Source organism: Hemicordylus capensis, chromosome 5 (assembly GCF_027244095.1).
Source record: "Hemicordylus capensis ecotype Gifberg chromosome 5, rHemCap1.1.pri, whole genome shotgun sequence".
NCBI lineage: Eukaryota > Metazoa > Chordata > Lepidosauria > Squamata > Cordylidae > Hemicordylus > Hemicordylus capensis.
Window position 1 is genome coordinate 150757651 of NC_069661.1, and position 12022 is coordinate 150769672.

At 41.8% G+C, this 12022-nt stretch overlaps 1 protein-coding gene across 7 annotated transcripts in view; it reads right to left on the bottom strand.

Moving 5' to 3' along the window:
- ORC5 (origin recognition complex subunit 5) overlaps window positions 1–12022 on the bottom strand; it is a 145757-nt gene that overhangs the window by 101980 nt on the left and 31755 nt on the right. For all 7 annotated transcript variants that reach the window (XM_053257299.1, XM_053257298.1, XM_053257295.1 and 4 more), the window contains 2 exons: window positions 7706–7817; window positions 434–564 (listed from right to left, as the gene is read on the bottom strand). In XM_053257299.1, the coding sequence (XP_053113274.1) occupies window positions 434–564; window positions 7706–7817 (243 nt within the window). The remainder of the gene's footprint in view (window positions 1–433; window positions 565–7705; window positions 7818–12022) is intronic.

Here is a 12022-nt window from a genome sequence, read left to right on the forward strand (position 1 = left end):
ATGTAATGTTGCTGATATTTGATGTAATGCTGCTTATATTTTAACTCTGGCTAAGAGACTGGAAGTTGACTGTGAGCTAGCACACTCCCTCCCCACCATGTGAATTCCCACCCATTCCCATCACAGCACTGACCACAGTTTGCAAATCAGCTTCAAACGCTGGTTTCAAACTCCAGTTAAAAGCTGTGATTCTGGTCTCTGCAAAGGAAAGGATACACAGTACCAAGAAAATTTGTTAAAGTCCTACTGTGTATGTGAAAGCCACCAGATCTGCCTAATACAGCTCTCTAGTTTGCATTTGTAAAATCTTACATACTAAGATACAGCACACTATCCATGATATGCCTACACAGGTCATTCTGTTAAATCCAAAGCCAGCAAGAAAACTATGATCTCCACATTTATTATGAAAAACACCTAAGAGATCCCTCACCAGATGTCGGAGCTCCTTCAGGTCCCTGCAGACGGGATAGAAGACACCAAGCAGAATATTTATATACGCAGCATAAAAGTCAAAAGAATACTCTGGAGGATGGTCGTGAGAGAGAATCTTTTGCAGATGTCCTATTTAAATTTAAAAAAACACCAATGTTATTTTTCTTTAAAGCTGATGATTACCATACTATACTGTTTGCAGGTTAAAAACAAGGGTAGAGAAGTAGCAACGATTAGGGATGTGCAGAACCAGTTCGCTCATGAACCAGACCACGATGAACTGCTCCAAACCAGTTCAGCTGGCTTGTCGAACCAACCTGCCCAGCCAATCAGTTTGACTGAAACAGTTCACTTGACGCAGTTCGGTGTGAATTTGAATTTCCTAACTGGGCAAAGGGGCACCTTTTTAACACAGTAATTCTCTTTATTTTGCAGGGGGGTAATTCTCTTTATTTTGCATCTACCCCCAGCACAATATCTCCAGTGACTCTTGTTGGTGTCTATCTTATGTTTCTTTTTAGAGTGTGAGCCCTCTGGGGACAGGGATCTATCTTATTTATTTATTATTTCAATATGCGAACCACTTTGGAAACTTTGGTTGAAAAGCCATATATAAATTGTTGTTGTTGTTGTTGCTGTAGGACCGAACCTTGCCAAACAGTCTGTACATACCCCTAGCAGCAATGCAGTCATATACTACCACTTTAATATATTACCCACCACATGATGAACTCCTTCTGCCAAAAGGTTTATATTTCTCTAATGATGGCTTGGTATTAATTCTCTTTTAGGTAGTTCAGAAAAATCCAATAGTAGTTCTAAGTGCCGGGGTATGCCAGATTAGAGCAGTGACTGACAACCAGAGGCCCCCAGTTTAGGTATGTATTTTACCTAGAGCCAAACTCACTTACCTAGCTTTAGGTATGTGGTTTCTCTATTATATTCAAACTCAGAAACAGATTGTATAGCCCACATATCTTGTGTACGCTCTCCATGATAAAGTCACACACTCATCTCTGGGGCTTTTCGTCTCAGTCAACTGTGGGGTATATTTATAGCAGCAAATTAAGGAGCAGGTGGGGAACAATGACCCCACTCAAGCCTGTGCTATAATGGCCACAATCCAGTGACTAACCAAGATTTAGAACAACTTCTTATGTTGCCCAAACAAAGATGGCTCCGTTTGAATGCAACATATGTTGTACTCCCTCTCTTTTTTCAGGACAGTATGAGAGCCTCAATCATTTGCTAACATGCTTGTGAAAAAAACATTACAGGAGGACTGTATCCGCGGTCGGGTAATAGACACATGACCTTGGCATATCCAGGAAACTGTGTGGGGGTGAGACACACTAGCCTAACATATCCGTCGGTTGGGGGTGGGTGGAAAGCACAGAGGTAATTTCCAGCCACTGTTTTGTGTTTCGGAGCCTCAAATGGCTCCATTTTTAAAAAAGAAAGAAAAAGCCAGCAGTTTTTGGCTGATTTGGGGGCATTCTTAGGCACAGCGAGACTCAGAGAGAGCAGCTAAGTATGGTAGGCAGTTTGCCCCTGTATTCCCCCCCCTCAATCGATATTTCGGTGATGTTTTCTCCAACCGGGAACCTAACCCCCAATTGCCCATTGCCGAAATGCCTCGATAGTCGCAGCTTCCGTGGTTGTACCGTGGCACGGAAACCCCACAAATATCGAGGTCCTCCTGTACTGAAAAATATTTTAATTATCGTGTATTTATAATCTAATCTAAATTAACATAATTTGTAATAGCATGTGCTGGCTGAACACAGTACATAGCTATTTAATCAAAATATGTTTCTGCATATATGTTTAGCTAACAAAGGCAACAGTACTGGGGGGAAAAGAATAGGTTTCTATCACTATAGTTCCTAATGGAGACATTAATTCGGGTCTAGGACTATATTGGGGGCTAAAAGGTATCACTGAAAAACTTACTGTGATCTTATAATTTTCTTCTTTGAAAGCATTTTGCTAAAGTGGCACCATTTATCTGCACAGTTTAAGCTTAAATCTTAACAGTTCATAACACTGTATCATTCTTAAAGATATGTTCCCCCAGTGTCTATGAAGATAAATTCCTAAATTTATCAGTCTATAACCTTCATGCTTCTAGGATGATAATCTGAATACTTTCATAAATACCTAATACAAGAGTTCTGGTCAGATCTAACCCCTCTGCTCCGTTGCTTTATTTCAGAAGGTCTAGATTTCTGAATTCAGGTTATTAATCTGTTTTATCTAATTCATCTAGCTGCTTTCGCATTCTGTTTTCTGAATTACTTTTAATACTAATTATTTTATGCTGCTTTGAGTGCTCATCTGTGTAGAAAAGCAGGATAGAGATGAAATAAATAAAAAGTGAATCAACACATTCCCTATGTTCCATATGAACATTTCTAATTAAACAGCTGAGTGATTAGCCTTTTCTAAATTAGGTCTTAATCCAAAGAATCATGTTGCTAGTTCTGCATGCCTAAAGTAGCTTTTTGGAGCCAGGCCATAGTAAATATAGATTTATTACTTCCAGGTGTCCTATTGTGATATTTATTTCTGGTATCACATGCTGCCATTCTGCTACATGCAGTCTAACTATTATGCTATATGCAAATTTTAGTTTACACTTTGCTCTATTTTTTATTCTGTTCATTACAGTATTTTGTAGCACTGTAGTTTGCAATATTAATGCTTCTTAATTTAATTTCCACTGCCTCAGTCTTCAAAAGTATCTTAATTTAATAATCCATAATAGGACAAAAAACTGGAGTGTTAATCATAATTAGGACCAGGTTTAAACAAAGTTTTTGTTTTTTGTTTTAACTTCATCTTACCCCACTCAACTTTTTAATATCTACATGAAACTGTTGGGAGAGATCATCAGGAGATTTGGTGCAGCGTGTTGTTTATTTATTAGATTTTTATACCACCGCACCCAGATGGCTCTAGGCAGTTCACAAATATAAAAACAGATTAAAAGCAAATAAATAACTCATTAAAACCAGTTTAAAATCATTTCAGTACTCACTAAAGTCCAGGCTAAACAAACATGTTTTTAGGGCTCTTTTAAAGGCTGCTAGAACTCTTAAGCCTCTCATATCCATCGGGAGCGCCTAGGAGCAACTACAGAGAAGGACTGATCCCAAGGCGTTGCCAGGCAAGCTGGCAGCAGCTGGAGACGGACCTCTCCTGACCACATTAAAGTGCAGTGGGGATCATACTGAAGACGGAGCTCTCCCAGGTAACCGGGTTCTAAGCCGTTTAGGGCTTTAAAAGTAATTACTAGCACTTTGTATTTTGCCCAGAAACATATCAGCAGCCAGGCATAATATGGTCTCTCCAAGAAACCCCAGATACCAATCTGGATGCTGCATTTGTAACTAACTGAAGTATTCAGATGACATACAAATGCAGCCCCACATAAAGTGCATTGCAGTAATCAAGCCGAGAAGTGACCCAGAGAGTGCAGTACAATTTAGAGATCATTATCTTCACGGAACTGACGCAGTTGTCTTATCAACTGAAGTTGACAGAAAGTGCTCCTGGCCATAGCCTCCACCTGAGACACCATGGTTAGCCCTGGGTTCAGAAGCACTCCCAAGCTACCTATCTGTTTCTTTAGGGGGGAGAGCAGCCCAGTCTAAAACAGGGGGTTCTATCACATCCCTCAAATTATGACTCTTCACCATTAGTACCTCTTCCTTGTTTGGATTCAGCTTCAAGTTATTATCCCTCGTCCATCCCATTACTGCCTTAAGGCAGGCGTTTAGGGGAGCTATGCCATTTCCTGATGATGATGTCATGGAGAAATAGATTTGGGTGTCATCAGCATATTGATAACACCCTGCTCCAAATCCCATGATGATCTCAGGTTTCATGTAGATGTTAAAAAGCATCAGGGATAAGATGGAGCCCTGAGGGACACCATACAATAGCTCTCGTTTCACAGAGCAACTATTCCTGAGTGACACCATCTGAAATCTGCCTGAGAGATAAGAATTAAACCACTGCAAAGCAGTACACCCTATTCCCAAATCCGTCAGATCATTCAGAAGAATACCATGGTTGATGGTATTGAAAGCCACAGAGAGATCCAAAAGAGCCAGCAGAGTCGCACTCCCTTTTTTGATTTCTTGGTACAGATCATCCATCAGGCTGACGAAGGCTGTGTCAATCCCAGTTTGAAATGGGTCTAAGATATACTCCAAAACTACCTGGCATTGATCAGCCACCGCACTCTCAATCACCTTGCCCAACCAAGGGAGGTTGGAGATCGGCCTATAATTATCCATCACTGAGGGTTCTAGGGCAGACTTCTTAAGCAAAGGTCTCACAATTGCCTTATTCAAACATGGAGGCATCCTGCCCTCCCCCAGTTTATTCCCTGCTCTTTATTTCAATAAGGTTACAGCAGTGCACATGACATAATCAAGGATAACAATTATAGATGTGTATCACTAAAAATGAAAAGGAAAAAGGAAATAAAAAGGATCCCTTAAGCATAACTTTAAGATAATAAAGGCCCATCTTCTCCTTGGACAGAAGTAACCCGCGCATGTGCATGTGGGTTACTTCCAGTCACTTCCAGTCTAAAGTGAGGACAGGGTGGCAGGGAGGTACACTGCCGCCCCGTCAGACCCGTTTTTAAGAGAACACCGGTGGGGGGGACGCGGCGGGGGGTAATTGTACCCTCCTCTGCCCTTAAAGTCCCCCCTCACCTTCAAACCAGCCCCCACCAGTTCCATGCACATTCCTAGTAACAAACTGAAACTGATCCATTCTACTCAAACACAAGTAGTTACTGGACACCCCTACCATTGACTCTGCAATAACAGTAGAGTTCAAGTTGGCTCAGATCAGATCTGAACTTGCAGATGCAATATGTGCAAAATATAATTGCTTCTTTGCTGCACATACTGCCACAGCATAAGCTTTGTGTCGTATCTTGTCAGATTTGAGTCAAGTTCTCCTCCACTTGAGCTCCAGACTTCTCTCTTGCCACTTCAGCTCCCATAGCTGTTCTGTATATCATGGGGCCGATTTTGATGCAGATCAGAGAGGACATTTAGGGACGATTGTGTCCATTGCCCTGGTAAGTTCCCTATTCCAAGTCACCACCAGGACATCAACAGAATAACACTAAAACCTTCCAAGGCCTCTTGGAATCCTATGGGGTCCAACAGCCTTCTCGGGCAGACCATCCTAATAGGTCCTGCACCCCTGCAGAGGTGGGTTCTGGCCATGAAGCCAACTTTAACCAGCTGATGTTCCATCCATGACAGTGGAGACACTCTAAGAGTCCTCCCCCTGGAACACCACCCTGATCTGAGCAAAAAACCAAACTGAGGGTGTTACCAGCTGTCTGTGTTGGCCCTACAACCATTTGGGACAGGCCCATAGTTGTCATGGCCACTCTGAACTCTTGAGCTGCATCAGACAGTTGGTCCCAAAGTGAACACTGAAGTTCCCCAACACCAAAAGCCTGGGTGACTCCAACATCGACTCCGCAACCAGTTCTGTCAGCTCAGTTAGGGACTCTGTTGGACAGCATGTTACTCAACAGAGTAACAGAATCCCCAATCTATCCCTGGTCCCCAGGCCAAGGTATACACATGACCATCTCTTTCACAGGAATTCTGGTAAGAGAGATGTTATTCCTATGGATCACAGCTACTCCCACACCCCACCACCCACTTCCCCAGACCTGCTCCACAATCAAGTACCAAGCAGAGAGAAGCTGAACCCAAACTGGATGACTAGTCTCCCCCTGACACATCTCCGTTATACAAGCCAGGTTGGCTACCTCATCCATGATCAAGTCATGGATTATTTCAGCCTTATTTTGAACCAATCCGGCATTGCAGAGGAACATAGTCAGGTTCTGTGGGTAGTTGGAACTACTCACTGAGGCCTGGGAGCTGACAGGACAGCCAGAAAAAGAAACAACTATTAAGTGTCTGATGTCCCTTCCTCTGTAATGGCTTGCCATCCTGCCAACACCAAATCTTCTATTCCCTACCACTGCTGATAGAGCTGATCCTGAACCCCTTAAGACATCCCCCCACACACACACACCCTCATTTGCACTAGAGCACGAACACATAATTATAACCATCCCAGCACCAACCAATAAGAGCTGCAGGACTTTCTTGCTCTCTACCCCAACAGCTGTTTGCCTCCCCGTTAAATAGCTGGAGAAAAAGCCATGCCTCACACCTGTTGCTTCCTCTAGCAGGTATAACACATCAAGTCCAGTGAAAGGGAGGCAGCAAAAGATAAGCAGACAAGAAGGGTGAACTGAAGATAAGTCTTCTTTCCACAAGCTCAAGTAACTTGCACCCAAGCAAGGAGTAGGACAACATGATAGGAATTCAGAAGGTACACGCAAGCCCTCCCATACCTGGTACTGGTTCAGAGCACTGTTGTGCTCTTTTATCAATAGGGGAGTGGGCAGGAAACAGCTAAGCCCTATGCCAATCCCTCCACACATGAGAAACTGCAGGCACATGGGATAACTTGTGCCCTTTAGTAGTTAACTGCCAAATGACTGAGGCGGATAACTCTGCTTCAAGCCTAGAGCTGATGTTTGTGTATAATTCAACATTTGGCACTATTTACATTTTAAAAACTGAAGTCTCTTATGACACATTATAATTTCCTTGAAGCAAAAACCCACACATATTATTACTATTGTATTGGTACAATGGGATATTAATATCTGAATCTACCTTAGATTATCATAATTAGAATAAGCAATATACTGTGAATTAATGCAGGAGTAGATTTTTTCAAAAAACGTAAATGAATAGGATTTTCCCCCCTACAAGGAGTATAGCCCCCGCCCCAATCTGTATTTTACCATCCTGATAGAAGGAAATCCTCTTAAGCAAGGGAGTTTAAATTCCTTGGCACGTAAGGTGTGTGTGTGTGTGTGTGTGTGTCTGTCTATAGAAACATACACAAAATAGTTGCTAATTATTCTTTCCACAAAGAGGCAGATATTAATAAACATAAGAATTGCCCTCCTGAATTGAATCAAAGTTCCATTGTGTCTGGGATTCTGTTTCTAGCAGTAGCCAGCCAGATGCCTCTGGAAACTCACAAGCAAGACATGACGATGCTGGCTACTCTTCTTCCTAGTCCGCAACATCTGGCACTTGGACAGTCACGGTTTCTGTTCACTGAGATTCCGTTTAGTTATCATGGCTATTATCCATGATCACACCTAATAACAAGAGAAGCCCATACTGCATATTACCTATGCTGTAGTCTGGAAAATACAAAGGCAATGGCTCAAGGCATCCGGTATTTGGACGAAGAAGATCCCACACAATTTCACTAAGAAGAACCAGAGTTACATTCCTCTCCGTCTGTAAGGGAGGAAAGAGGGGAAAGTTGACCTTGTTAGATTTTTGTCACAAAAAAACTTGTTAAGGCTTTCTTTTGCTGAAATGAATTAATCTGATTCAGCAGTTATTGCAAATTATTTGCATAATCATAAGACCTTAGGCGATCTAATCAAGCAGCTAATACATTTGCAGATTCTTAAAAACATTTTTATCAGGGATTCTCTTCACTACATTTATGCTATATAGAACCGCACATCTGAATTGTCATAGGGCCAGTGGCTTGTTTTCACTTTTTTTAAAAAAAGGCATGATACTTAAAGTTATTGAAACCCTGGGAGAGCAAGAAGAAAGAGCTGACTAGGTGGTCAGTCATCCTGGTTTCTATTAATAAGGCCACTGACTTTATTTAGCAGGGGACCCGGCCCTATTCAACCCCACCAGAGTTTACCTCCAGTGCTGTTCCTGGTGACTACATAGCTTGTGCTTGTTGCTTGTGCTTCTTTGAGATTGTGAACCCTTTGGGGACAGGGAACCATCCTCTTGATAACTTTCTATGTAAACTGCTGTGGGAACCTTTTTGTTATTATTGTTGAATAACATTTTTATTAACAAATTCAATCCCAAAATTCCTCCCCCACGTACATATACTGCTACCAAGCCAGCTATCCCCTCTCCTATACCTGCGCATTTGTCCAAAACCAGAACTTTGCAGGTGTGTCTCTTGAAATTCATTGTGTTAGTTTCAGCTCAGTCTGCCATTCATAGGAAGCTGCTTTATACCGAATCAGACCATTGATCTATCTAGCTCAGAATTCTCTCCATGGACTGGAAGCGGCTTCTCCAAGGTTAGAGGCAGGAGTCTCCCTCAGCCCTATCTTGGAGATGCCAGGGAGAGAGCTTGAAACCTTTTGCAGGCATTGCAGATGTCTTCCCAGAGCAGCCCCATCCCTTAAGGCAGGTGTCCCCAAACTGCAGCCCTCCAGATGTTGCTGAACTTCAACTTCCAGCATACCCAGCCACATAAAATTGTGTCTAGGGATGCTGGGAGTTGTAGTTCAGCAACATCTGGAGGGCTGCAGTTTGGGGAAGCCTGCCTTAAGGGGAATGTCTTACGGCACTCACATGTAGTCTCCCATTCAATGCAAACTAGGGTGAACCCTGCTTAGCAAAGGGGACAATTCATGCTTGCTACCACAAGACCAGCTCTCCTCTATCAAGGTCATTTTGAATGTTAATCCTGTCTTTTGAATTGTTAGCTTATCCCTCCCATTTTTATTTTATTTGCAAATCTAGGTTACCCTCCATTCTTCATCTTAGTCATTTAAAAAAAAATGTTGAAGAGTACTAGGTCTAGAACCAGGGTGGATTTGATTTAAATGAAACTGATTTAAATCACGATTTAAATCACTAGCAGGGTGGATAAAAATCAATGATTTTTAAAAAAAATCAAAAAAACCCGATTTAAATAAAAAAAATCCAATTTAAATAAAAAAATCCAATTTAAATAAAAAAATCTGATTTTTTTTATTTTTTAAAAAAATCATTGATTTTTATCCACCCTGCTAGTGATTTAAATTGTGATTTAAATCATGATTTAAATCAGTTTGATTTAAATCAAATCCACCCTGTCTAGAACAGAAACCGGTAGCACCCAGCTTGAAACCTCCATCCAGGCTGATGAGAACGCACTTTCTGAGTATGAGTTTCCAACCAGTTATGAATGCACCAGACAGTATTATCGTGTAGACCACATGTGACCAGTTGCCTAAGCAATAATTTGGGGGCACTTAATCAAATGCTTTGCTGAAAGCAAAATAAGTTCAATCCACAGCATTCCCATAGTCCCCTAAGCTAAAAACCCAATTGTGATTAGTAAAGACTTAGAGCATGTATCGAATTTTGCCAGCAAAGCACAAAAACCACAGCTTGAAAATGGTTTGCAACCATAATGTTAAGCAAGCCTGGTCATCTTTAATTATTTTTAGCTTTAATGCACATGCAACATTAAACCCCTGCTGCTTCCCACCACCACTCAGTAAACCTCTCCATTGGGCCTTGCCCCCTATCAAGACTTTACCTGAAGGTCCCCCCACTATCTACTATGAATATTTACTCCAGCTTTGCTGCCAGTACTCAAAAACAGTAGCCCCTGTACAGGGGGCCGCAACGTGTCTATACCTACAAAGATTAGAATCGTTCGGACAATGGTTTCCCCCGTGACACTCTATGGATGCCAAAGCTGGACTTTGAAGAAGCAAGATAGAAAAAGTATTGACACTTTTGAACTTTGGTGCTGGAGAAGACTTTTGAGGATACCATGGACAGCCAGGAAAACAAACTAATGGATCATAGAACAAATCAATCCAGAATTTTAATTAATTAATTAACTTACATTTATATCCTGCTCTTCCTCCAAGGAGCCCAGAGCAGTGTACTATATACTTAAGTTTCTCCTCACAACAACCCTGTGAAGTAGGTTAGGCTGAGAGAAGTGACTGGCCCAGAGTCACCCAGCAAGTTTCATGGGGATTTGAACTCAGGTCTCCCCGGTCCTAGTCCAGCACTCTATCCACCACACCACACTGGCTCTCGAGGCACAAATGACCAGACTCAAACTATCATACTTCAGACATATTATGCAAAGATCCAGCTCCCTCAAGAAGCCCATAATGCTGGGAAAAGTTGAAGGAAAGAGAAGAAGAGGACGACCAGCAGCAAGGTGGATGGACTTGATTACAGCAATAAATGCTCCACTGAGAGACCTTAAAGGCCAAGTTGAAGACAGATCATCCTGGACAGAATCTCTGTGGTCGCTAAGAGTCAACACCGACTTGACAGCACTTAATCAATCAATCAATCAATACAGCAGTTGGATACCATGACAGCAGTGCGGACAAAAAAGCTTATTACCTCTAACCTTCCACAGCAATACATGCGTACATAATTCTCTGGATAAGGGTCAATCAACATTTTCAGGCTCCTTTGCCTATTTTTACTGTTTGTAATCAGACACAAAATTGTATCTGCACAGACAACCATCCCTCAGAGATTTGCAACAGGCTGATCTCTAATCATTCTCTCATAGGAAAGTTAAGGTGTCTTATTTATTTTTCACAACACACCTTGGTCTCTACCCACTGGCAAGATATTAGAATAATGCAATATGCTTCTGTAATCCATTTCAATTGCTGCAAAAGCCATCATCAATCCAAGGCAAAACACATTTCCCCTTGAAGTCTAAGTCTCACATTTGTTACACTCTGTTTCATCAGATTATTGCAGAGAAAACACATAAAAGTGCCAAAGCAAGCGACGCAGCCATTCTCATTTCCAGTTTGCTACCAAGATTAATGCACATTTACAAAAATGTATTAGCACACTTTACAAGGGTTTTTTTTTGCACACACTAGAAAATGACAGGAATAGCAGTCCTGAAAGTAGCATCTTGGATGCTCAAAGAGCATATACTTAACCTCCCTGTCCCAAAGAGCTAGCCATATGAAGCAGCCGATCTTAGCAACATATTTCAAGGTGCAGAAGACGAGTAGTCCTGTTCCTGCGTACAATATGCATCTCTCTGTGAGTTCCTTTTGAAAGATTAACCCCAGTCCAGAGCAGCAAGATGTCATGACGACTTGTCACTTCTGGTACAAGTATGTTCAGGCTAGCACTACGTCTGCTTACAATAGGGAAAGAGATTCCCTCTACTATCAAAGATGGGGCACATGCTAATAGAGTGTCTTCTCTGACTGCTACTCGGTCTGACTGCTTCTAACATTTGCTCTGTTAAATATTTATTCTGCACTCAACAATGGAGCAGAAAAGTTCGCTTACTGCACTTCTAGAATCTCTCTTGCCTTTATTGACTTGTTCATGCACTGATGTACTTGCTCCCCACTTTAACTCAACTTCTGCTTCTTCTGGACTGCAGCCTCAGCTTTGATCGAGGACCATCTCTGGATCTGTACTATTAACTAAGTTTATCAACTTCACTCTGACCCAAGATCAAACCCTGCCCTAAGACATTTTGGCATCTCTCAGCATATAGTAGCTCTGGAATCCTGTACTAACCCCAGCTGGGGAAACTGTTTTGGTAGCAGAACAGGCAAGAATTTATTTATGTTAATGAAATAATTGAACCAGGTTCAAAGCCTATTCCTTGGTTCTGGAGTATGAAAACATATTTTTGGAAAGCAGCGAGAGCATCTTTGACAAGCAGCAAACAA